Source organism: Mesoplodon densirostris, chromosome 11 (genome assembly GCF_025265405.1).
Source record: "Mesoplodon densirostris isolate mMesDen1 chromosome 11, mMesDen1 primary haplotype, whole genome shotgun sequence".
NCBI classification, from domain to species: Eukaryota; Metazoa; Chordata; class Mammalia; order Artiodactyla; family Ziphiidae; genus Mesoplodon; species Mesoplodon densirostris.
In genome coordinates this window covers 23,331,148-23,356,424 of record NC_082671.1, presented here as the reverse complement: position 1 = coordinate 23,356,424, position 25,277 = coordinate 23,331,148, and the positions used below count along the sequence as shown (strand labels likewise).

Here is a 25,277-nt window from a genome sequence, read left to right as displayed (position 1 = left end):
TCACTGTGGCTGATGTGGCAGGGAGAATGGGCTGAGTATGCTTTCTCCAAGGGTGTTTTCCAGCCTGACCACACATGAGCTACTGGGAATCAGTTGTGCCCAGATCTCTGGTTCACACTTGGGTTGTAATATTAACTGAGAAAATAGTGTCACCCTGCAACCAGGGTAGCAGTGTACAATAATTAAAGGGAGATACTTAGTGGGGAAGGTGATTCTCAGAGGATCAGCTTAGAAGGCACCCACCCTCCCAACCCCTACTGCAGATAATCTCCTTTCATTGCCAGGCTTTGCAGAGCTCTGAATTTCTTCAGGAAGCCAGGGCTTATTGTGTGACTTTAGGTTTTGGTCTGGGTTTCCATGTTTGGTTGATTGGTTTATATGTTTAACATGTGCTTCTCTAAAAAAGAAACTTGTGCCAAAGTTGAGGAAGGATGCTATGCTGGTTGTGGCTGAAACCAGAGCTGTTGATGCTAGGGCATCTCCTAGATGTCCACTCAGAAGTTGAGCATTGCCATGCCAACCATCCCTACCCAGTTTGGCAAAGGCAGACCGTTAGCAGAGAAAAGTGCTGCCATGGGAATTTCTTATATCCAGATAGCATGTGATTTTTTAAGAATATTGTGTTCGAATTTTCGGTGTAATTCTTTTTTCCCTCAAGTGCTTCGTGTTAAAGGAAATAAGTTCTTCGGGGTGGTTTTAATGCACTCATCTTAATAACAACCATTGATGGAGTGTGGCTGGGTGCCAGGCACTGTGTTAGGCCCTAGAGATACAAAGGTTGGGAAGGTTGTCCTTGTCCTCAAGGAACTTACAGTCTAGTTAAGGGATGAAGAAAGGAGTGAGGCACAATAGTAAAGAACACCCATAGATTTATCTGGTCTAGTTTAGCTGGACTGAGGTGGGGGAAACAGGAAATTCTTCTGAGGCTCTGCAAGGGGCAGAGCAATGAAGAGAGGGGAGTAATAAGCACCAAGCTCTCTAAGTAAACGTATAAACAAGTCAGTTGAGGTAGATAGGAGAGGTGAATTGCCTTGAGGTCTCCAATTTTTCTATTTGAATTATTTTTATTAAGGACAAACTTTATACTTTCTAACACTTAATAATATATAGAGGGAATTCTAAAAATGTTTTCTGTTACAAAAGTAATACATGCTCATCATAGAAAGTTATATAAAGTATTAAGAAGACAGTCCCCCCTTTCGACCCTTAGTGGATTAAAAAATGGCTTTGACAGTCTGTACTGTCTTCTCTAAAGTTTGTCAGAGAGTTTCAGTTTATTCTTTTAGCATCAAATCTTCAGCTAGAAAACAGTATGATCATTCATATAGAATATGATTACAAATTATTGTCAATTGTCAAATGACAAAACTGTACATTAATAGCCATTTTAAGTAACTTGTAAATTTATTTACTATTCACAAATACATATTTAACACTAAACTTTGTGCAAGGTACTAGGCTAGACACCATTTGAGTTCTCTCTACAAAGAGATCAAATACCCAGTTGTAAGTTCATGGTTATAATTTCATATTTAATCGAGGGGAAATCTCAGCAAGCCAGATACTGTCTGGGAAAGAGTGGTCAAGATGTGGTTAGATGATCAGGCATTAGTGACAGGGCACAGTGTGACTATCAGTGCCAAAGCTGAGACTTTTAAAACAAGAATGTCACACCAGGTCGTTGCTTGTGAGTTATACTGAAGAGTCCAGTGAGTGGCTGAGAGTTGTTAAGTGTGCAAAGATGTTGGCAGTTTTAGTAAACTTAACAGTGAAGCTCCACAACTTGGGGAATTTATAACTGGAGACTGAGTTACTTACTCAAAACGAGCTCACAGGTTATGTTTCTGTTTATTCATTTAGTCAGCAAATATTTATCTGTTACTGCCTGCCAGGCACTGGGACAGGCCCCAGAGGTGGTCCTCACGCTGACAGAGCTCACGTTCTGATGGCACCCCAGTAAGCATGAGAGAAGGTTGAAGGCATCATTCTCTCCATGGCTCTTTCAGATCTGTGAAGCCCAGGCAGTTGGTGGTCAGGCTATGTTTTGGTAGACATAGAGGGCTCACAAGCCAGCATCTTAATAAACATGAGTTGGGTACCCATTTTGTTCGTGTTGACAGAGGACAGGAATTGAAGGTAATTTCCAGAGCAAAGAACTTACCCCTTTTTTCCCACCATCTTCAAAGTACTCTTATCAGATCATAAATCTGGTAAGGGGGCAGATCAGATCTCTCCTCCCAATCTTCTTTCATCACTGCTTGCTTTAAGAGATAACATAAGAACAATATTGCAAAAGGAAACCTGTCTAAGCCAGTGCTGCTCATTATCTGACTTTTGTTTTGTTTGTTTTTTAATGACTGACAGGATCTTCCTGCCTACTTTTGATCCATTAGCACTCACTGTGAACTAAAGGCTTGTACAGAATTCACTGACGGAATCCAGATAATTCCATGGTTTCCATGATAATACAGAAACTCTGCACATCAGAGCACTCGTGGTGGTGTTTGCATTCAGAAGTGAATTTTATAAATAATAAAAAGAGGTGTGGCCCAGAGAAATCACTAGTGGAAAATCTCTATTTTATTGTTTCCCCTCTGACTTCATCAGCCTAAAGACACGTTTGAGGTCTAATCAGCCCAAGAGTGTTGCCCTTTAATTTACTTCTGCAAATATAGCACCACATGACCTTCAGAGGGGGATTCTTTGAATCCCCATGTCAGAGCAAACGTCAATGAATTGTCCTTTTTTAAAAAGGAAATGTATTTTTGAACCCCTTTTAGGGCCATTTCTAAAGAAAATTTTGTTGTAATGGAGTTTAGTTTTGAAACATTTGGAACTTCTGTTTTCTGATGATGTAAATAGCTGAACATTTTTTTTAGATGTTCATTTGGCTTTTAAATACACACATATACATATGTATTCATACACATAAATACACTTGTATGTTTTAACAGTTAAAGCTTAGGTGTATTTCATTAAAGACTGGATATTCTCCATTCTGAATTCTTTAGAGGAATCTATAATATAAAAACTTGATAATAATAAAACAGGACAAGGTATGAGTTCACTGCCTGATTCCATATGATTTAGCTGAACATTCAGTGGTCATTAATCATAAATTTTGAATTAAGACTCCCAAGTGAGATACCTCTATCCAAAGTATTTAGCATGTAACTCCCGTAGGAGAGAAAGATGAACAAGTCTCAGACTTAATGAAAGGAGTGATGACTAGTGAGTATTTAAGCAGCCTGGGATTCATCACAAACTTTCTGGAAATGTAATAATGAGTAATGTGTACAAAGACATTTCCTCTAAGTATACAGTGTGTAGAGTGGGTTATTTTGAAATTCACTGTCTCAGGGCTTATCTTGCTGTATTATATAAAGTAGAGTGGCAAATATTTTAACATGTTCTAGTTCTGTTCTTAGTAAAAATAAACTCCTTCCACATCTTACAGGTACACTTTCACCATTGTTCTCAGTTCTGCTTTGGATAGCAGTTGCAGTCTGCACATCTATGCTGTTTTTCTTCTCCAAGCCTGTGGGTATTCGGCCATTTCTTGTGTCAATAATGCTCAGATCAATATATACAATAGGTCTTGGGCCTACGTTAATACTTCTTGGTGCAGCTAATGTAAGTACTTTACTTAACTTTCTACTGTTCTGGATTAATTAAAAGTGTACTAAATATAAAAATGTAACTCTATGCTTTAACTCTGTATATACAGTAAATTCTAATTCATTGTGAGTCCGAGTTAATCAGAGTTTAACTTGTACCTTTTTTATTGACTTTTGAGAGAAGGGAAAAATGGCAAGTGAAAATTTGATATATTTAAGATGGTAGCATTTGGGGCATGACCCAGTTCTGCAGTCAGTTTAATCCAATTCAGTTTTAATGCCTTTGGCATCCTATATGGGCAGCTATTGACAATTGACTCTGAGCCACTGTTAACATCCTAAAGTAACTACTAAATCATCCGAGAAAGATTAAATTATATTCAGCAGAATTTTAGAAGTGAGTAATACCTTTTGTAAAATGACCAAAAGAAAAGGGTTGCTGTAAGAGAAAATAGGAAGTTGGACTCTTTTTATGAGAACAAAACCTATTAACTTGTGAAAGGCATAGATGAGTTTTTTTTTCCACTTAATTTTTTTTTGAACTATTAAAACAAGGGAGTACATTTCACAACTTGAGCTAGGTAAGTTTAGAATAAGTAAGGCAGACTACTATTGAAAATAGCAGTAATTTTGCCCAAGAGATAAAATTTTAAAGGGACTAGACAACTTTTTGTATGGCACAGCTAAAAAGAGATATTAGGAAATGGTAAATCACCAGGTTGATGAAAGAACATGTTGCAGGTAAATAAATATTGCTAATAGGTCTGCTCAATAGCTAAGCACTTTCTATATTTTTTACTGGGTTTCTAACATAATATCCTATATTCTGATGTCTGTATATCTGTATCTGGTATCTCCCCTACTACATTATACAGTTCATAAGACTAATGATTGATCATTCAATGTCTGAAACATCATTGGTACTCAACAAATATTTCTTAAGTAAATTAACTAATGAATGAGTGAAAGATTATCTTTGTATTCTTATACATTTACAGTGCCTTGCACATAAAAAACAGGTGGCAAATAGATATTGAAAATGAATAAATGAAATAATCAACCAAACTTTTGAGAACTATAAAGCCAAGCTAGTATGGCCAAATCTATGTTTCTGACCTCTACTATAATATTATGTATAATATTATACATTATAATATTATAATTCTTCAAAAACTGGACATGATATATATGACAGATATGTACATACATATGTGATGGATACATATATATATATACATATATGTATGTGACAGATATATTTATATGTTTATATATATTAAACGATTACATTCAGGTCACCAAATTACCAATTATTCCTCAATCATTGTGAATAAAGGGAAGTGTACTATACATACAAAGGGCTCTATCAGTAAAGAATTCTGTAAAGTACCAAATATGTTACTCTGTAAGTTTCTTGAGGGCAGGGGTTGTCACATTCATAGATATAATCCTGTCTACCTCACTCACTCCCTACCTCATTTTTCTCCACCTTAATGCCTAGCACTTAAACATTCAAAAATTGTTTACATGAACTGAACTAGTACTTTCGGTGCTTTGGGAATAAGCTAATTTTGCAAAATTTCCAACCAAATGAATTAAGGAATCTTCATGGATTTATCTGATTTTTTCTAGGCCTATTACTGCATCCAGCTTATTATTTTTTCTTTAAAAAATACATTGACTATTGAACCCAATTATTTAAAGAAACAAATAATATTTCTAAACTGATAACGGATCCTCAATAAGACATTAATCCAAGTGAGAAAATCCAAATTTGATAAAGGAATAATAGCTAGACAGAATTAGACCAAAATAACAGCATTTATTGGGTCTCTGTTATCTAATAGACACTGATACTAATAGAGGATTTGTGGTTCTTGCCATCCAGAAGCTTTAAGGATATATAAAGAGGTACAGAATAACATTTTAAAGTCTATTGGGAAAACCAAACACATTGGGAGAATTTTTCTTTTGCCCCTCATGGGACAGGATAAAAAGATAACTTCTGCCTGGTTTGGTGAGAATAGTTCCACTATAAGAAATGACTATTCATCACCAGAAGGCAGACAGCAGAAGCAAGAAGAGCTACAATCCTGCGGCCTGTGGAATGAAAACTACATTCACAGAAAGATAGACAAAATGAAAAGGCAGAGGAATATATACCAGATGAAGAAAAAAGATAAAACACCAGAAAACCAAATAAATGAAGTGGAGATGGGCAACCTTCCCGAAAAAGAATTCAGAATAATGATAGTGAAGATGATCCAGGACCTAAGAAAAAGAATGAAGGCAAAGATTGAGAAGATGCAAGAAATGTTTAACAAAGACCTAGAAGAATTAAAGAACAAAGACCTAGAAGAATTAAAGAACAAAGACCTAGAAGAATTAAAGAGCAAACACCTAGAAGAATTAAAGAACAAACAGAGATGAACAATACAATAACTGAAATGAAAAATGCACTAGAAGGGAATCAATAGAAGAATAACTGAGGCAGAAGAATGGATAAGTGACCTGGAAGACAGAATGGTGGAAATCACTGCCATGGAACAGAATAAAGAAAAAAAGAATGAAAAGAAATGAAGACAGCCTAAGAGACCTCTGGGACAACATTAAATGCACCAACATTCAACACACCAACATTCTCATTATAGGGGTTCCAGAAGGAGAAGAGAGAGAGAAAGAACCTGAGAAAATATTTGAAGAGATCATAGTTGAAAACTTCCCTAATATCAGAAATGAAATAGGCACCCAAGTCCAGGAAGCACAGAGAGTCCCAGGCAGCATAAACCCAAGGAGAACCACGCCAAGATACACAGTAATCAAATTGACAAAAATTAAAGACAAAGACAAATTATTAAAACAAAAAGGGAAAGATGACAAATAACATACAAGAGAACTCCTATAATGTTAACAACTGATTTCTCAGCAGAAAATATACAAGCCAGAAGGGAGTGGCACAATATATTTAAAGTGATGAAAGGGAAGAACCTACAACCAAGATTACTCTACCCGGCAAGGATCTCATTCAGATTCGATGGAGAAATCAAAAGCTTTACAGACAAGCAAAAGCTAAGAGAGTTCAGCACCACCAAACCAGCTCTACAAAAAATGCTAAAGGAACTTCTCTAAGTGGGGAACACAAGAGAAGAAAAGGACCTACAGAAACAAATCCAAAACAATTAAGAAAATGGTCATAGGAACATACATATCGATAATTACTTTAAACGTGAATGGATTAAATGCTCCAACCAAAAGACACAGCCTCGCTGAATGGATACAAAAACAAGACCCATGTATATGCTGTCTACAAGAGACCCACTTCAGACGTAGGGACACATACAGACTGAAACTGAGGGGATGGAAGAAGATTTTCCATGCAAATGGATATCAAAAGAAAGATGGAGTAGCAATACTCATATCAGATAAAATGGACTTTAAAATAAAGAATGTTACAAGAGACAAGGAAGGACACTACATAATGATCAAGGGATCAATCCGAGAAGAAGATATAACAATTATAAATATATATGCACCCAACATAGGAGCACCTCAATGCATAAGGCAAATGCTAACAGCTATAAAAGAGGAAATCAACAGTAACACAATAATAGTGGGGGTCTTTAACACCTCACTTACACCAATAGACAGATCATCCAGACAGAATATTAATAAGGAAACACAAGCTTTAAATGACACAATAGACCATATAGATTTAATTGATATTTATAGGACATTCCATCTGAAAAGAGCAGATTACACTTTCTTCTCAGATGCACATGGAACATGCTCCAGGATAGATCACATCTTGGGTCACAAATCAAGCCTCGATAAATTTAAGAAAATTGAAATCATATCAAGCATCTTTTCTGACCACAATGCTATGAGATTAGAAAGCAATTACAGGGAAAAAAAGTAAAAAAATACAAACACTTGGAGGCTAAACAATATGCTACTAAATAAGGAAGAGATCACTGAAGAAATCAAAGAGGAAATCAAAAAATACCTAGAGACAAATGACAATGAAAACGCAGTGATCCAAAACCTGTGGGATGAAGAAAAGCAGTTTTAAGAGGGAAGTTTATAGCAACACAGTCCTACCTCAAGAAACAAGAAAAATCTCAAATAAACAATCTAACCTTACACCTAAAGGAACTAGAGAAGGAAGAACAAACAAAACCCAAAGTTAGTAGAAGGAAAGAAATCATAAAGATCAGAGCAGAAATAAATGAAATAGAAACAAAGAAAACAATAGCAAAGATCCATAAAACTAAAAGCTCATTCTTTGAGAAGATAAATAAAATTGATAAACCTTTAGCCAGACTCATCAAGAGAAAGAGGGAGAGAACTCATATCAATAAAATTAGAAATGAAAAAGGAGAAGTTACAACGGACACCGCAGAAATACAAAACATCCTAAGAGACTACTACAAGCAACACTATACCAATAAAATGGACAACTTGGAAGAAATGGACAAATTCTTAGAAAGGTATAACCTTCCAAGACTGAACCAGGAAGAAGTAGAAAATATGAACAGACCAATCACAAGTAATGAAATTGAAACTGTGATTAAATATCTTCCAACAGGGCTTCCCTGGTGGCGCAGTTGTTGAGAGTCTGCCTGCCGATGCAGGGGCCGTGGGTTCGCGCCCCGGTCCGGGAAGATCCCACATGCCGCAGAGAGGCTAGGCCGGTGAGCCATGGCTGCTGAGCCTGTGCGTCCGGAGCCTGTGCTCCGCAATGGGAGAGGCCACAACAGTAAGAGGCCTGTGTACCACACACAAAAAAAAAAAAAAAAAAAAATCTTCCAACAAACAGAAGTCCAGGACCATATGGCTTCACAGGTGAATTCTATCAAACATTTAGAGAACAGCTAACACCCATCCTTCTCAAACTCTTCCAAAAAATTGCAGAGGAGGGAACACTCTCAAACTCTTTCTACAAGGCACCATCACCCTGATACCAAAGCAGACAAAGATACTACAAAAAAAGAAAATTACAGACCAATATCACTGATGAATGTAGATGCAAAAATCCTCAACAAAATACTAGCAAACAGGATCCAACAACATATTAAAAGGATCATACACCATGATCAAGTGGGATTTATCCCAAGAATGCAAAGATTCTTCAATATACGGAAATCAATCAATGTGATGCACCATATTAACAAATTGAAGAATAAAAACCATATGATCATCTCAATAGATGCAGAAAAAGCTTTTGACAAAATTCAACACCTGTTTATGATAAAAACTCTCCAGGAAGTGGGATAGAGAGAACCTCCTACCTCACCATAATAAAGGCCATATATGACAATCCCACAGCAAACATCATTCTCAATGGTGAAAAACTGAAAGCATTTCCACTAAGACCAGGAACAAGACAAGGATGTCCACTCTTGCCACTCTTATTCAACATAGTTTTGGAAGTCCTAGCCAAAGAAATCAGAGAAGAAAAAAAAAAATAAAAGGAATCCAAGTTGGAAAAGAAGTGAAACTGTCACTGTTTGCAGATGACATGATACTATACATAACTAATCCTAAAGATGCCATCAGAAAACTACTAGAGCTAATCAATGAATTTGTTAAAGTTGCAGGATACAAAATTAATGCACAGAAATCTCTTGCATTCCTATACTCTAAGAATGAAAGACCAGAAAGAGAAATTAAGGAAACAATCCCATTCACCACTGCAACAAAAAGAATTAAATACCTAGGAATAAACCTACCTAAGAGGTAAAAGACCTATACTCAGAAAAACATAAGACACTGATGAAAGATATCAAAGATGACACAAACAGTTGGAGAGATATACTATTTCGTGGATTGGAAGAATCAATATTGTGAAAATGACTATACTACCCAAAGCAATCTGCAGATTCAGTGCAATCCCTATCAAATAACCAATGGCATATTTTACAGAACTAGAATAAAAAATCTTAAAATTTGTATGGAGACACAAAAAGCCCCAAACAGCCAAAGCAATCTTGAGGGAAAAAAATGGAGCTGGAGGAATCAGACTCCCTGACTTCAGACTATAATATAAAGCTACAGTCATCAAGACAATATGCTACTGGCACAAAAACAGAAATATAGATCAATGGAACAAGATAGATAGCCCAGAGATAAACCCACGCACCTATGGTCGATCTATGACAAAGGAGGCAAGGATATACAATGGAGAAAAGACAGTCTCTTCAATAAGTGGTGCCTGGAAAACTGGACAGCTACATGTAAAAGAATGAAATTAGAACACTCCCTAACACCATACACAAAAATAATCTCAAAATGGATTAAAGACCTAAATGTAAAACCGGACACTATAAAACTCTTAGAGGAAACCATAGAAAGAACACTCTTTGACATAAATCACAGCAAGATCTTTTTTGACCCACCTCCTAGAGTAATGGAAATAAAAACAAAAATAAACAAATGGGACCTAATGAAACTTAAAAGCTTTTACACAGCAAAGGAAACCATAAACAAGACGAAAAGACAACCCTCAGAATGGGAGAAAATATTTGCAAATGAAGGAACTGACAAAGGACTAATCTTCAACATATATAAACAGCTCATGCAGCTCAATATTAAAAAAACAAACAACCCAATCCATAAATGGCCGAAGACCTAAATAGGCATTTCTCCAAAGAAGACATACAGATGGCCAAGAGTCACATGAAAAGCTATTCAACATCACTAATTATTAGAGAAATGCAAATCAAGACTACAATGAGGTATCACTTCACACCAGTTAGAATGGGCATCATAAGAAAATCTACAAACAACAAATGCTGCAGAGGGTGTGGAGAAAAGGGAACCCTCTTGCACTGTTGGTGGGAATGTAAATTGTTACAGCCACTATGGAGAACAGTATGGAGGTTCCTTAGAAAAACTAAAAATAGAACTACCATATGACCCAGCAATCCCACTACTGGGCATATACCCTGAGAAGACCATAATTCAAAAAGACACATGCACCCCAGTATTCATTGCAGCACTGTTTACAATAGCCAGGTCATGGAAGCAACCTAAATGCCCATTGACAGATGAATGGATAAAGAAAATATGGTACATATATACAATGGAATATTTCTCAGCCATAAAAATGAATGAACCTGGGTCATTTTTAGAGACATGGATGGACCTAGAGACTGTCATACAGAGTGAAGTTAAGTCAGAAAGAGAAAAACAAATATTGTATATTAATGCATATATGTGGAATCTAGAAAAATGGTACAGATAACCGGTTTGCAAGGCAAAAATAGAGACACATATGTAGAGAACAAATGTATGGACACCAAGAGGGCAAAGCAGGGCGGGGGGTGGTGGTGGGATGAATTGGGAGATTGGGATTGACATGTATATGCTAATATGTATAAAATTTATTACTAATAAGAACCTGCTGTATAAAATAAATAAATTAAATTTTAAAAAATAACTTCATAAGAGCAGCAAGTGTTATACTTTAATTTCTTCCTGAGAAGAAATCTACATGGAGATATAATTTTCTTATTAACTATGTGAATCTGTGGGTAGTCTAATAGCCTTCATAGCATAAAACACTCATTTGCACAACCCCCAAATGATACGTTATGATCTGCCTGTCCAGGGCATTTTGACCAAAGAAAATATTAGCTTTGATCTGAGACAAATTGAATGGAATAATTGTAATTTTGATATGATAGATATTGATAGAAGAGTTTTTACCTATAGTTTTGATACTGTACAGATTAATACAAACATTTTAGCAAATATCATTTACCTTAACATTTAACATAACAGGCTCATTACAGAACTGTCTATGGTTTACCATTTCCTAGGAGGTAGGAAAAAAAAGAAAACATAAATCAATCATGTTTGTCCCTTAGATTTTAACATATTTATTAACTTAAGTTACACTTAAAACTTTGCATTGTGTAACAGGTGGAACTATAACTGCTAAAGCGATAGGTATCAGAAACAGGAAAATATTGTCTACCTGAGAGTTAAGCCTTAATGAGCATCAGAATTCCAGACCTTAGGTAAATAGCAAGCCTCTGAATTTCCTTCTTCTCATCAGTGAAATGAAGATATTAAAGCCTAGTCTGTCCTCATCGGGTTGTTGAGAAGATCAGTTCAGAAGACAGTGTGAAGATTTAGAAAAGAACAATAGCATGATAATGATAGCAGTAAAGGCTGCCGTTTACCGGTACCTAAAACATGAAGTAGGATTTAATAGTAAAACATTGCTGTCATGATAGTAAAAGTGTTTGTATTTTGGTTCACAGGGACTTGTTTGTTTCTGACTCAGTGTCTTTCAAAGTGTTAAGCAAATACAGAAAGTCCTTTTTTTGGTAAAGGAATCAAGTGGGAGGAAAAACGTCAATCTATATTCTGAGCACTTAGTATTATCAGTTTCTGCTTATTATGATGCTTCATCTTTATCATCTTTGCTAGTTTCTAAAAAATTTGTATTTAGCTTGCAGCTTGCTTCTCTGTCTTGTCACAGGGGTTACCTCAATATATGAGTTGTTTTTAAAAATTCTAATGTTCTTCTCTGTTATAAAAGCATATCTTATAACCCAGTACAGTTTTCTTCCCACATCTACATTACATTTTTAGTTATTGCTAATGAAAATTAACATTATTTTGGCAAATATAAACACATTTTATCAGTTTGGGATCACTTAATATATTTTCATACCATTAAACTTATTTGTATATCTCATTTTAATAATGATAATATTAACCAGTTATATGGATGTTATATAATTTATTTAACCATTTCATTAATTCTTATTGTTTAGATTTTTAGATTTTTATAATAAATAATACGATAAACACCTGTGAAATATATTGAGTCAAAACATTCATATTCTCGTCCTTTCTTTCTCACACACACACATACACACACACACACACTCCCTGTTTTTCATATAATACAGTCACTGATGCTCCCATTTCTGATATTCAGTTGCAGAAACAGAAAACTGCCCCAGTGCTGGGAGAATACTAGCATGTGTTGAATTTAGTAAGAGACACTACAGTTTACACCACCCTTGTTTACTGTACTGTTTTGCTGGCAATTTAAAAGATTTCTTGGGTGATTTTGACTACATGACAATTTTGTCTCACGCTTTGACTGTAGAACCTTATCCTGCCCAAGATGTAACATCACTGAAATGGAGATTTTTGAATCAAATAATCTGATTTTTTAGTAAGAAGGTTGATGGTTGATGAATATATAATAATATAGTTAAACGGCAGTTCAAGACAATAAATTCAATTTTATTTTTTAATAAATAGTAGACAATCTTTTTTTGCTATAATTATTGTTGGAAAATAAATAGGAACAATGTAAGATGGGGATAGGATTATTGATCAGGGACATAGAACCAAATAAGACAAAAAGAATTATATAAAGACAGCTATAAATTTCTGTGATCACATAAAATAGAAAAATTTAAGGGACACCACATAAAATTCTAGAGCTGTGAGGCACCTTAAGGCTTATTCCCTTCTAGTCATTTCATTTTAGAAGTGAGTGTATACATCCTATAGACACCAGGGGGATTTACCTAAGTAATTAGTGGCAGAGCCAAGACTGGAACCCTGATGGCCCAACTTCTAAGCCAGGGTCTTTCCACTATACTGCACTGTTTTAAAAAAAAGTCCTGCAAAGACATATCAATGAAATATAAAGTATCTATGAAAATATTACTATACTGTATAGTTAATTTACCTAGTTAAAATCAATGAATTTGTTTTAGTGTACATTGATTAACAAACGAACATTCATTTTTCTGTTTTGGAAGACCATCATTTGGATGATGTGTCAGTTTTAAAAGGCTGTACAGAGAACTTACATTGCTGCCATTTCCCTTCCCCACCTGCCACTTTTTCCCCCAACCTTCACACAATTTATCCCATTCTCAATGAAAAATATATCAAGGGCAGCTTTGAAGAATAGATGGAGAAAGAAAAAAATATAAGGGACGGTTGTGATCATTTATATTGGTATTTGTGTGCTGACTCGAGGGTCCTTCCAACACCAGTTCAGAAGATGGCCTTTTAACCACCTTGCTCAGTTCCCACACCCCCCCGTTTATTGTTGCCCACATGAACGCTTGCCACAGAAGCAATGATTGCCTACGTAATGGTATTGACAAACGAAGGACTGGTTAGACAATGTCAAGTAAGTCATGACATGAAATGGGAGAATGTTTTTGTAACTTCTTCATTTCCATAAATATTCCCAGCTTTCATGGAAAATGCTCAATAAAACGAATTTGCAAATTTCAAGGTCATGCGGCAGGAGAAACCGGCGTTCAAGTTCTTTCCTACCCAAATCATTTATACTTACACTTATTTCTTCATGGTATGAATACTTCAAAATTAAAAGACAGCAGTTTCCTTGTTTCTGATCTGTGCAGAAATAGGTGGCTGCCGCTACCAGCATTGGCTCCATCAAGAGAAAAGGAGCATATTCATCAATATGAAGCTTTAGGTCAAGGTTCAAAAAAATTAACCTGAAGCAAATAAGGCGAATCTTTCTTTTTCATGGAAGAATGGCAGAGGCCCTTTTAGGCAGAAGTGTGTCCTTGCTTTTGCATTGTTTGAGAACTGAACTGTATTTCTCTTGAGAAGTCAATGTATCCCTTTTCCTATAAGTATATAGGACTTATAGTTTTCCTGCATAATTTTTTTATGACTCAAAGACACAACATTTAAACAATTTGTCTTCAACATATAATTCATCCTTCTGAAAAGTCATAATTTTAATTTTCTTTTTTATAACACTTCTTATTTCTATTTCATATTGATGATATGGGTGAATGAATTAAACTTGCTCTTGGATAGTAAACATAAAGACATCCATTAATACTGTAGCTATGTATTAATAGTAATGTAAAGGTATGATGATGTAACACTAAATAGTGAAGTAAGACTTTCTATTTAACATTATTCAAGTTAACAAGATAATGAAATTGATAATATCTATTATTGAGAGGATATTTAATTAACATGGGGCAAACTTAGGAAAGGTTTGAAGTTTTTAATTGCTATGTTGTTGATTTGGTTTGGTTATCTTCACGACGTGCAATGATAAACCATTTCTCATTTTATCTGTATTGATTTGGACTTCAGAAAGTGGAAAGAAAAGGTTTTTCCAACCTCTCAAATTTTACTTCTGCCCAAAGTGTTGTGCTCCTTCTTATGTTATTTAAAATCATTCGATAAGGCAGTTTCTTTCATATACATGGAGAAAAATCTATGATGTTGCAAAGAGCAAGCTGTCTTCCCAAAGTTAGGTTTGGACATATAAAAACAAATATGGTACCATTGCCAAAGAACCTCAGTATAAATTTCTGTATTCTGTATTTAAATGTCTGTACTTAACCTTAAATTTCTGTATTTAAATGTATTTTTAATTTGAATACTCTACATCAGCGGTCCCCAACCTTTTTGGTACCAGGGACTGGTTTTGTGGAAGACACTTTTTCCACAGACCAGGGTTGCAGGGAATGGTTCAGGCGATAATGGGAGTGGTGGGGAGCAATGGGGAGCGGCAGATGAAGCTTCCCTCGCTGGCCTGCCGCTCACCTCCTGCTGTGCCACCCGGTTCCTAACAGTCTGCAGACTGGTACCAGTCCACAGCCTGGGGGTTGGGGACCCCTGCTCTGCATGGTACCAAGCATAATAAACACTCCAAAACATTTACTGAATAGTTACCATGCATAGACCTTAGAAGATACATGCAAGTATTATATTTATTTTAATCTAGGTAGAGAAATATATTTATATTTTTATGAATGTAGAGTAAATTAAATACAAAAATAATTTTTAATGGCCTACTTGTTTAAAATAATATTCAGTAGAGAAAGTCCAGGATAAAAAAATCAAGGACAAATCTCTGGATGTTTTCTGAAAATATATTTTTCTATTTCATTTATAGTATAATAATAAAAACATTGCATTATTACTTTTAATATGGAAAATATAATGAGTAATATTTCAAGAGTCATTGTACTAAGGGCTTCATATGCATTATGAATTATTTAATTCCTTGAAGAGTTCTATGAGGTGGGAATTCCTTTATTCCAATTTTTGAGAAGAAACAACCAAGGCCTACAGTTGCATGGCCTAGGTAAGATAATAGTAGTGGGGAAACTAAGATTTAAATTCACGTCTGTCTTGATTGCAGAACTGGGGCTCTTAATCACTCTTCCTCTCTTTTCCTGGAACTGCAAAGAATACAGGGTTTGTCTGTATGGTGTTTACATGCAGATTTGTAAGCAGTGCTGAAAAATTACAAAATGAGAAATCATAAAAGAAAACTACAGACTTTGTGAATAATAGGTTTTGTCAATGACATGCTGTTTTTGTGAGTTTCAGAACAAATAAGACAGTAAAATCGAATCTTTTCCTCCCTTTAGCTTTGTAATAAAATAGTATTTCTGGTGAGTTTTGTTGGAAATCGTGGCACCTTCACCCGGGGATACCGAGCGGTCATCCTGGATATGGCCTTTCTCTACCATGTAACATATGTCCTGGTTTGCATGCTGGGCCTCTTTGTCCACGAATTCTTCTATAGCTTCCTGGTGAGTACATCTCTATGTGGATAGTCACTGCTGAAAAAAATACATAGTGCTGCTGCTTCTTATGCTTCTTCCTTTGATTTTTTTTTTTAAGCAGAGTCTGGCATTTAGGACAAATAATGTTATTTTTAGACTTGCCTAGGAAAATCATGCATTATTATTATTTTTAGTCTTTTTCTCTGAGAAACGACATAGGTGGTGCAATTCTTTATTTTCTCTCTGAGACCCACCTCTTGACCCAGGCTTTGTACAGCAGGCTGCTTTGGGTTTCAGCCAAGTCATATTTCCCTTAGAGATTCTTCAACAAGAAAAGGGATATACTTTCTTGGTACTGAATTCATTGCATTTATGTATAACAGCAAATATTTTGTGTATCTTTAGAATGGCATATAAATAAAATGAAGCGGAAAGCCAACTTAGCAAAAAGATGATGAGTTGTTTTAAGTGCAGTCTTATAGTTTTAGATTTAATATGTCATTGTTGTTAAGCTTATTTACATATATCTATTCATTAAGTGGATTTTTAGATTTCTTCTAAAGTTGCATTTTGGTTTTGTTTTTGTTTTTTTGCTGGTTATCAGTTTTCCTTGCTACATATATGTTCTATAGCCATAAACAAGGAGAGGAGTCAGTACAAGTATATGGTAACATTTTGAAACTTAGAGCATTACCAGGTTAGCATCATGATGCCAGAGGAACAATTTATTTATATCTTCAGCTCACAGTTGGTATGCAGAGGAGAACACTACCCAATAAAATAATACCTGAAAACAAGCTGAAGATCTAAAAAACATTATGCTGACCTGGCTTGCTTGGGTCATGAGGGGCAAATTCATTGCCTCCTGCTTCCCTGTGACCTAGCTCACCCATGTAGGAAGATTAAGTAAGAAGCTAATTTCCTGTTTACCCTAAAACACTTGAAAGACCCACAGTGAAGAGTGGATTTGTCCCTTATCAACATAAGGATACAAAATTATCTTCCAGGCAGTTAGATTAGTATTCAGCCATCAAAAGTAGACTTTTTTCTGATCCAAGGATCCTACTGAATTCCTTCTTTGCTCTAATTCACCACAGAAATTGCATTTTTTAAAGTCTGCCTATGATAGGTAAAGGTCTATTATACCCGGCACTTTTCCCTGACTATAATATGTAATATTTATTATAATGTTTTTGTGCTTCAACCTCCTTGTCTATAAAATGGATAGGGGTAATATGAAACTAGTAATATCAAGACCCATTAAAGAAATAATATGAAAAACATGTGAAATGATATATGTAAATCTTTGTTATTTAAGGAAAGGTTTTTGACAAAATAAAGGTGTATCTGAATTATTGTATGAGTTATTAATAGTAATGGTACTTTTAATTTATGTTAACCTTAATTTCCAGTTGCATTTTTCTCTCATCTTTTTCAAATCATACAACACTTATGCTAATTTGTTTTCATTGGGTTGGTTATAAAAAGGATATATTCCATTTTCATGTTTAGAGGACTAGAAGAAAATTTTAATGGACATAATGTCAAAATGGTATTTAAATGTATTTTAAAAATATTTTTATGTTTTGAAAAATATGTGAATTTGCATTCCCAGTTGTGTCCACAAATGCCAATCCTTTAACCAGTAATAGAAACCACACTCTAGATTTTCCTTTGAGAAATAAACGGAAGGAACCGTTCACCTGTCCAACATCAATACCTTTGCATTCTCAAGATTCTGATTCCATGGGTATGGAATAGGGCCCAGGAATATGCATTTTCAGCAAGTATCCTATGGGCTTCTGAAAACTGTAAACTTTCATAAACTATCCAGAAATGATCTGGAACCATTTCCAGACCTTTTCTTTAAGCCACTGTTCAGCTGAAGGAAAATCTCCTTTCTGTCAACTAAATACTTAAATAAGTTAAATAAGCCAGGTCAGTAATTTGGAAGCTGAACTTGTGTTACTTAACTTGTCTTTAAGGAAGAATAAAGACTTTGTTTCTAAAGGTTGTATCTCCCTCCAGGAGATAAACAGATAGCAAAATAGTTAAACATATGTTTTTGTGTTTGACCATCAAAAAACATCAGTGTCCTAAGGTGAGCAAACAAGTTAATATATTTACAGCAATTATTTACAAGACTATAGTTAAATTGGAAAGTAACTGTATAAGCCTCAAAACCCTGAAAAACAGAGTACAAGGCCCTGGTGTTTCTGAAGGGATGAACGACACTGGTATTAATCATTTCAAACAGCTCAGAAATTTTAATCACTCCCCATAGATAGCAGAAAACAAACCCCAGTTATTCAAGTATCAAAAATACTATTCATTTCCAAACTGATACTTATGCTTTCATTAAAGTAAATGTTAATATTGCTTTTAATCAACTTTTAATAATGAAACATGTAGTTGCGAATGTATAATTTCAACTTTAAATATAGCAATAAATAAAATTGTTCTTAAAGTTGACTGCAGATAGCAAACATATACCTAGGTTCTTGACTAGTGCATATGGATTGTCTACTACTAAACACAAAATGGATAATAACCCATTATCCATAGAGGAAGTGAATTAACACTTGTGAATTATAATTCTGTTTATACTTCTGTTCCCAAAAGTATATACTAAAGTAATAGGTTTTGCCCTCAATCTACCTGTTTAGTAAGAAAGATGTCTGCATTTCTCAAATATTTTTAAATTTCATACCTTTTCTATTTTAGTGGGCTCATAAAATTGAATTCATGTCATTTCACCTCTAATCCCTATATTAAACAACCCGTTGAATGAATCCTTCAGTTATTCATCACTTAGTTCCCTAATTCAGCATTCTCATGTTAGCCATTTTACATATTCTAGAAGCAACTTACAGAATATCAGAAAGACTAAAAATAGGGAATAAGTAGCTAAGTTATGTATCATATTACAATTTTTCTAAATTCAAATTTGAAGCTATGCTATTACCATGTCTTAAAAAATTGATATTACATTGGTTATGAAACCAACAGATGCACATTATATATTGTGTTAGAGTTATCTTTATTGAAAAGCAGTTTATTAACACATTCAAACTGGAGAAGAAATACATATTTTGGTTCATTTTTAAGTTGTTATTTATACTGTTATTCTCTCACAGATAAACTAAAATGGCCTGCATTTGTATTTGTGATTACCTTTGTATTTATTCACCCTTTGCTTCATTGCATTTTTTTCCTTGTTTTTGTTCTCTTTGGTTTTGTAGCTTTTTGATTTAGTATATAGAGAAGAGACTCTGCTCAATGTCATAAAAAGTGTCACACGGAATGGCCGCTCCATTATTCTAACTGCAGTCCTCGCCCTCATCCTTGTCTACCTGTTTTCCATTATTGGATTCCTTTTTCTGAAGGATGACTTCACTATGGAGGTGGATAGGCTGAAAAACAGAACTCCCCTTACAGGTATTGCTGTTACCACTAAATGAGCTTGCTCTGATGGCGGCTCCGACTGGTACATCGCTTGCTAAGAGGATCACAGATGAATGATGATGGAGGCAATGTTTTTTTTCATTCCTTTGAAAACATTTTCTTGTTCACTAAGAGCTCATGAGTGTGAAATACCCCTACGCTGTATGTTAGCTGACAGTGTGCATAGGGAAATCTTCATACAAGAAACGTCACCTGAGCTCAGTCTCAGTGCAGAAGTTTCAACAGTGTTGACTGTACTCCCGGGGACAGTTGACAATTTCAGTGCAGAGTAATAGCTTTGGGATTCTTTCTCTTGGGGGATGTCTCCCCCAAGAACTTCCAGCATCATTCACAACCATTATTTCATACATGTTTGCTCACAGTACATTATATTATACTTGAATAGTTGAAAAGCATAAATGCTTTGATTTGGAAACCATCAGATAGTCAGAAAATTTGCTATAGAAAAATGCTCAAAATATTTTCATTAAGGGGCTCTGTCCGTGAATATGTGGCTGTCAGAGTTTGTATGATATTTATTTTTATTGTCTGACTGGTTAGACATCACCCATTTATACTCGCTGTGATTCTTGTGGTATGAGGGGTGATTCTTTCCATCTTACTTTGGACTTTTTATTTATTATGCTCCCTAATGGTTTCTTATTTCCCCCTTTCCTACATTTTGTTGTTTTGGTTAAATTTTGTTCTTAAGTCTCTTTCCTCCTCTCCTGTGTTGCTGGATGGACATCGCAGTTCTGCACTTTGCTGATAGTTTCTCTGGGTGATTCCACTGCCTATGGGTTGCAGAGAAGGGAAACCACAAAATGACTCTCTCTTTCTTCAAACCATCAAATTTAAAAGTAGGATTTAATTAGTGGTGCTTTTAGAATATGGGATAATTAAGTGGCATTTAGGTCTATTATATAGTCTAAGTAATCAAGGCATGGAATAGAAACATCATATACATAGATTGAAAGTTATTAAACTTGAGACTGAATTTCAGACCTAGGTAGTAGTCTTTATTCACAGACACATGGTATATTTTCTGTTATGGCCTTTCTTTTTCTCCCTTAAATGTTACTTTGTCTAGAGTTTTATAGGTGTAAATATTTGGAGGAAAAGCTCATGTATATAAATACCCCCAAAACTCCACTTGTACTTAACTATCTGTGAATCATAAACTATCTGTTCTCAAAATTCTTTGTCTTAATTATTTACTAGGCATGATCACATTGAGTTATTCAGTACAGAGTAAGTCTGACACTGAAGCATCACAGTTTCTGAATCAAACGTGTACAGTCATTATTGTTTTATGAATCTTGTAGTAAATAATTTTAATTGTGTTGTTTAAAAAGTTAGTGTCCAGAGGAATGGATAAAGAAGATGTGGTACATACATAACAATAGAATATTACTCAGCCATAAAAAGGAACGAAATGGGGTCATTTGTAGAGATATAGAGGGACCTAGAGACTGTCATACAGAGTGAAGTAGGTCAGAAAGAGAAAAACAAATATTGTATATTAATGCATATATGTGGAATCTGAAAAAATTGGTACAGGTAATCTTATTTACAAAGCAGAAATAGAGACAGAGATGTCGAGAACAAACGCATGGATACCAAGGGGGACGGGGGTGGGGGATGAATTGAGAGATTGGGGTTGACCTATATATACTATTGATACTATGTATAAAATAGATAACTAATGAGAACCTACTGTATAGCACAGGGAACTCTACCCCGTGCTCTGTGGTGACCTAAATGAGAAGGAGATCCAAAAAAGAGGGGATATATGTGTACATATAGCTGATTCACTTTGCTGTACAGTATAAACTAACACAATATTGTAAAGCAACTATACTCCAATTTAAAAAAAGTAAGTTAGCGTCATTATATTATGAATATATTTTCTTTAGAAATATAAAAAAGTCTTCTTTCCTATCTTTTACAGAATAGGAAGCACAAAAACTAAAATGTCAAGATCTTCACAAAATATTTATACATATTTATATAAAAAGTTGTTAAACAAGAGAAAGCATTTGTAAATACTATAAAAATCTGGCATACAAGAACAGCTAACAAAGTTAAACTCTTGATTCTTCATAGACTGAGAGTTTTTGTTTCATAGCGAGTCTATGTGGTACCATGCCCTGGAAGAAGCACTCATATTTTCATAACATTTTAAATTTAATTCCTAATACTATATATTATGTCTGTGGATATGTAGCATAAAGTTTATTCTTTCAATTATTGAAAACTATTTTCTCCCAAAGTTGAGTGAAATTATCAAGCATAACACATCTAGGAAGCAAGTGAAATGGGGAATGTAGAAGTACACAGTTCTTCAGTGAATGTGAAGAAATCAGTGAACAAAGAGAGGAGGGTGAGGTTCTAGAGCTGAATGGCAGGTGCACCACAGGTGGATATGAGAGCAGAGGACCAATAATTTGCAAATGGCCTTGGGAGTTTGGGACAATGCATATCCCACCTCTGACACCAGTGGAATCTGACTCTGTAGATGCAGGAGCCTGCACTTGACGGTGTTCAGGGGAATCCATGTCTTAGACAAGCCCAAGGAGTTGGCGGGAAGGTAGTGTTGACAAGCGGAGGTTCCAGTGTCTCTCCCACTGCCCCCTATTCCCCATCCTCAGTGCCGCCCTCCTGTTTCTACCCTCATTTCCTCTCCCCAGAAAACGGCAGAAACTTCCCAGGTGGCTCCCCCGCCACCCGCTCAGCCTCTCTTCTGCTGTGCAAGTCACTCATTCCTACCACAGTTCTGATTCTGTGTCTTACGGGTTTGAAAACTTTGCTGGGCCCTGGGCTGGCTGTGGGATGCTTGGTTTAAAATCATTAGCCTAGAAGCTCTGCCTTGTCTGTGCCTTTGCTGGCCTCTGTACCTTTTGTCATAGGATTGTACCTGGAATTGCCCCCTTTACCCTCTACCTCATCTTCCTGTGTGTAAATCCTGTCTCCTCTAGATGGATCCTTCTCCAAAAACCTGTGTTTTTTCCTTTCTAGAATTCACCTCTCCCTCTCTGAATGCACTACCTCACTTTACGTGTACCCCACTCCCTCCATTCAACTATAATTATGTCTGTACCTCTCTGTATTCCCTAATCGATTGTGGGTTCTCCAAGGCCCTGACTCCGAGTCCTCAGAGCCTAGCACAAAGTCAGTAAATATTAATTAAGGGAATGGCTCCTGGGGAACACTCAGGAACCCCACCCCTCTGACCACGTGACGCTCACTCTACCCCGTGATAGACCCATCCTTTCTGCCATGCTGCCCCAGTCAGGGTGCGGGGAGGTAAAGTTTGTGACATCCCTTCCTTGGGGACCCGAGCTCTCTCAGCTCCAGGGCTTGTGTTGGTGGCACCTCCAGGCCTGGTCTCTCTCCTCATCACACGTCCAAACTCCAGCCACCATTCCCCACTTCTGCCTTCACCTCATCAAACCATCAGGCCAACCTTGGTGGGTGCTGCCCTGAAATGCACTTGAATATTTCTTCAGTCTATAAAAATGAACTTAATCCTCTCCCTCCACCTTCTGGACTTTCCTTGGTGGCTCCGTGTGAAAAACAGGTTTGAGAGGAACGAAACTCTTCATGTTGTGTTTGTTACTAATAACAAAATTTGTTATATGAAACTTGTTTTACACAGATAAGAAGGTTACTATTTTCTTTTCTATCGGGGCCGGGGAGATAGGGGGTAAAGATGGATCCTTGGGGACTAAGGAAGACAAGATTCTGAACAGGGATCTGGCAGAAGATTCTTGCTTCCCTGAGATGTTTGATGTCCTCTTCCCAGGAACCCACCGTTTACTGTTAAGAGATGCCACCTCCTGCTTGCTGTACCTCAGCCATGGGCACCAGTGGCTGAGAGCTCAGGGTTACCAGCTACACGGGGGGAACATGTTTCTGGCATTTCCAAGCCAGAGCCCTGAATGCATCTGGCCATGGGAACATTGTTACACATGGTGGTTAGGGCCTGCAGCATTATTAGTAGTTTATCTCAGCCACTTTAGAAAGATAGAAAAGGCTTTTCGTGGGTTGGCCCATGAACCTATTCTCTATTTATAAAATTGATTCAGTAGGCAAAAGTGTGTTGGGAATTCTACACTAACTTAACTAAAAACTTTAGGAGCACAGCTAATTTGGAGTAATAACACCTTTTATTTATGTGCCTGTGTAATTTGTCTGCTCATTTCTTGTCACTTGCATATTTGTCTCTATACCATGTCTCCATTGTGTGTTCTCAGGTAGCAATGCAGTTTCTGCTATGACTTTCGCTTCAATCCTGGGAACATGTGAAAAGGACAACTGCTCACCCACAATGCCAGCTTCAAATACAGGTCTGTAAAAAAGGCTCCGGGACAGCATGAACTCGATACTTCTGAAGTTATGTTTATTTGATTAAAGTTATTATAGGTTAGAGAGTTGCTCTAAAAATTTCATGGTGAGTTGAAATAGAAGAATGGAGGGTAAAAGAACCTAAAAGTTTCAAACTAGAGAAAGGATTCTCATATCCGTCATTTTGTATCCTCACCCTGTTCCTTACGTTATTTCTAATCATGAGAATTTATCAAATTTACCCTGTGGTACATGCTGCTAAAAATTCTGTTACCATATTGCAAAACCATACCACACTAAGCAAGTCCCTTTCCACTGTATAGCCTTTAACTAAGAATATATTGCCTTTAACAGAAGAATCCATCCTTTAACACAGAATGGGAAAGCATGGGTTTAGAACTCAAAAAGCTTGGTTATAATCCCTGACCTGCCACTTTCTAGGTCTATGTCTTGCATATGTTATGCCAATTTCCTGGGCCTTGTTCAGATGGCTTGTCCTGAAAGAGAGGAAGGAAGGAAGGAAGGGAGGGAGGGAGGGAGAGAGGGAGATCTATCTAGGTAGATAGGTAGGTAGGTAGATAGATAGATAGATAGGGCATATGATACTTTCCCTGCCTCCAAAGGAACAAATGGAACATGCATATAAAAAGAATTTTTTAGACTCTAATCTGTTCTCGAAGGATGTGGCAGGAATTTGAAAACTATGGCATGTGTGAAATTTAATGAACTGTAGAAGGAATTAGTGATCTGTTTCCAGAAGCAGCAAAGATTTAGGGAGCATTTAGATATTTCAAGAGTTCTGTATATAAAAAAGGAATAGATTTAGTCTCTGTTTTGTCTACAGAGGGCAAAATCAGACTCAGAGAAAAGGAGGGAAGCAAGAGTTAAGCACAGCATAAGGATGGATTTCCCCACTTCCATCTGGAAGCACGTTGTTCGGTCATAACGATAGAGCCTTTTTCCCCAAGTTGCCTTTTGCCCTAAGATGTTGGACTGTTGCTTCAAGTCCAATAAAAATGGACAGTCTCTTCTACTGACTCAATGTTTCATGCTCTATGACTTAAAGGGAGAATTAAACACATGCATATGTTCCATTTCCACGTCCCAGCAGCTCAGGCACTGTGAACAGCTAGCTGCCACTCAGGATTCTTTCCCCCCTGACCTCCTGGGTACCCAGTTCAGGCCTATAAACCACAAACCAGCTCCTTCTCTACTTGTGTAGCTTTACTGGACTCTGAAGTTTCTAAAATCCCGTTACATGCATCCTCTGGCTTATATACCTCCAATTTCTTCAGCTTCCTCACATATTACAGCG

General features: G+C 36.2%; 1 protein-coding gene across 1 annotated transcript in view; it reads left to right on the top strand.

Annotated features, from left to right (window-relative positions):
* ITPR2 (inositol 1,4,5-trisphosphate receptor type 2) overlaps positions 1-25,277 on the top strand; it is a 538,352-nt gene that overhangs the window by 436,116 nt on the left and 76,959 nt on the right. Inside the window, exons 49-52 of the mRNA XM_060113623.1 lie at positions 3,458-3,633; positions 16,034-16,198; positions 19,414-19,609; positions 23,872-23,964. Of these exons, the coding sequence (XP_059969606.1) occupies positions 3,458-3,633; positions 16,034-16,198; positions 19,414-19,609; positions 23,872-23,964 (630 nt within the window). The remainder of the gene's footprint in view (positions 1-3,457; positions 3,634-16,033; positions 16,199-19,413; positions 19,610-23,871; positions 23,965-25,277) is intronic.